This window comes from Morone saxatilis, unplaced genomic scaffold (assembly GCF_004916995.1).
Source record: "Morone saxatilis isolate NCDOM2014 unplaced genomic scaffold, NCSU_SB_2.0 Contig10, whole genome shotgun sequence".
Classification (NCBI taxonomy): Eukaryota; Metazoa; Chordata; class Actinopteri; family Moronidae; genus Morone; species Morone saxatilis.
Genome location: NW_023339652.1, coordinates 19,552,732 through 19,555,568, shown reverse-complemented (window position 1 = coordinate 19,555,568; position 2,837 = coordinate 19,552,732). Strand labels below are relative to the sequence as shown.

The window sequence follows — 2,837 nt, the reverse complement described above, 5'->3', positions numbered from 1 at the left end:
AGGACTCTGTTATATTCAGATATTAGGAGGATCTATTGTCAGAAATGGAACATAATATTCATAGGTAAGTTTTAATTAGTGTGTAATCACCTGAATATAGGAATCAGTGTGTTTTTGTTACCTCAGAATGAGCTGTTATTATCTTCAGATGGCACCTGTCTCCTTTATTGGGGCCTCCATGTTGAACCGCCATGTTTCTACACCTCTTTAAAAAGCTAAAGCTTTTGAATAATTTACTATGAAAACATGCTGACATACAGTATCCCCAATGTGTCCCTGTCTCTCACTTTCTCCTTTTGTCTCTTCTCACACACTCATTCTTGTTTTCTTTCCAAACAACTTTCTCTCATACATTCCAAGCTCTCTGGGCATCTGTCATACCTAACAACCACTTACTTAATGCATTAAATCATGCTCAGATCACCACAAAGCTGTATATTGTGTGTATACACACATCCGTATGTGTGAATCTGCTTTAGTTCCTGTAGGTGTAATCCATTCCTGCTCCCTGCAGCCTCTCTGATAGGATGGGCTGCAGGAAGAGCTTATTTATATCTCAACTGACACACTACCCTATCGACCACTCTACAGTAGATGGTTGGTTTCAATGCTGTCTAGCCTGCTCTTTTAAATGTTAATGAATCCACTTTTGTACTACAGCGTTGTGTCGTTACACCCGATGGAACCTGAAGTATTTACTTTAATGAGAAACAGTGCCTTCACAGGTACTTGGGCTAATGTTTTGAAGATATCTTTGTGGTTTAATGCTGCTTAAAATATTTGAGACAGTTTTTATGGTTCAGTGTATGTTTAAAGTAGCTCTGGTTGTGGAGGTGTTCACTTTCAGATGGTAAGAGATGTGTTTTTGTGTTGAAGAGTGCGTCTCTGACCTGTCTGGATGGTTCTACACCAGTGACAGCAGTCAAATATCTCACACCAGGATTCTTTTACCTTACAAATTTTGTGCATTTTAGCCTTCCTTGTTAAGAGAGAGATTGATTATTAGAGAGAGAAACAAAAAGTTGAGCCAGGTTCAAAACTTGTGCCAGACAAACTTGGGCTCTTTGTCAGAGCCCTGTGCATTTGGATCCCTGCTATTTCCATGCAGTGACCTATATAAAATAAATTAAGCTGCGTTTTTTACATGATGTCTGTCTGAAGCTGTTCAAATTGTGCATACATTGAACCACAACTGTCTTTGATGTCAGCTATACAACAAACCCGTATCATCTTTGTGGTTACCAAAGCAAGGTCTCCTGGTAAATTTCTCTTACTGGCTGTTCAGATTCAGTCAGTTATTGTGAACATGAAAGAGGTTTCAAGTAAATAAGGCAGATCTGATGAGTCTTGCAGCTTGGGATGCTTCCAGTTAATCTATGAACCACTCTCATTATCAGATATTTGATACAGACAGACCCAGTCCAATGACCTGATTTCTCCTTTTGATTATTGTGATAGGTGAATTGGGGACAGTGAGTTTAAACTTCCTGTTATCTGAACACTTCCTTTGCAAAAACAGCCATTCAAAGGACTCAAATTCCAGTGTAATAATTGAAGATATAGCTGCACAATGTGATTTGGGTCCCTGATATTTGGATGCTTAGGGATGACTCTAATTTTGTGTATGCGTAAAAAAAGGTTTGAAAATGTCTTGGATCATACCATATATGCTGTGCTTTTACCTAATCTTGGTGCTCCCCTCTGCAGGTTGAACGTGAGAAAGCAGCACTGATGACCAGCCTGCAGGAGTCCCAGACTCAGCTCCAACACACCCAGGGGGCCCTAACTGAGCAGCATGAGAAGGCCCTCCGTCTTAGCCAGAAAGTCATTGTCCTCCGCCGCTTACATAGACGGGCTCACCCTAACCAGGAAGCCCACACCAGTGCCACCTTTCAGCTCAACCATGAGGCCCTGATGGAGCTGGACAGGTATGAGGAAGAGGCTGAAGAGGAAGGAAGAACTGAGGAGGATAAGAGTGAGACACTGAACAAAAGTCAGGTATTTGCATATCAGACGCCAGGTCTGGAGATCATGCAGTGCAAGTACCGTGTGGCTGTGACAGAGGTGGTGGAGCTCAAGGCAGAGGTGAGAGCCCTCCATGACCGACTGGCTCAGTGTGCAGCGGGAGCATCGGAGGAGAAGCCAAGGCGAAATGGTCAGCTCCTGAAGCTGGAAAGGCAGGTCGCCTCATTAGAGAAGAGTTGCAGGGAGGGACAGGATAAGGTAACAATGACATACTGACTGTGTCTGTTTGAACAGAATGAGAGATGGTTACAGAGATAAAGGATTTCCTCTCTTCTTCTTTCAGATGTCTAGCCTGGAGTTGGAGTTGCAGGCAGCTCAGTCAGCAGCCAGTGAGAGCCAAGGGGCGTTGAACGCAGCTCAGGATGAGTTGGTGACGCTGAGCGAGGAGCTTGCCCAGCTGTACCACCACGTCTGTCTGTGCAACAATGAGACGCCCAACCGTGTCATGCTGGACTACTACAGGTCTGACGGTTGATATATTACCAGGAACAAGCAACATCAAAAGATGCTTTCCAAATTACAGTGATTGAGGCCCAATTTGCGGAGCCTGCATTACAGGGAGGGCAGCTTCAAAACAAAATGCGATATGAGATCAAAATAAAACCTTCTGGGCTAGCTAAGCTTGAAAGGCCTCCTTGTGGAACTGTTCCACTTGTTGGGGGCTGTGGCTTAGAGGTAGAGCGGGTCATCCACTAATCAGAAGGTTGTTGGTTTGATCCCCGGCTCCTCCCCGCTGCATGTTGAAATATCCTTGAGCAAGATACTGAACCCCAAATTTGCACGCGTTGCTGCATCATCGGTGTGTGAATGTG

The 2,837-nt window shown here is 44.1% G+C and overlaps 1 protein-coding gene across 1 annotated transcript in view; it reads left to right on the top strand.

Moving 5' to 3' along the window:
• Positions 1–1,706: 1,706 nt before the first annotated feature.
• The window catches only part of LOC118337610 (protein bicaudal D homolog 1-like), a gene marked incomplete at its 5' end in the record, with an annotated part of 9,953 nt that continues 8,822 nt past the window's right edge, over positions 1,707–2,837 (top strand). The window contains 2 exon segments of the mRNA XM_035674725.1: positions 1,707–2,223; positions 2,309–2,487. Of these exon segments, the coding sequence (XP_035530618.1) occupies positions 1,707–2,223; positions 2,309–2,487 (696 nt within the window).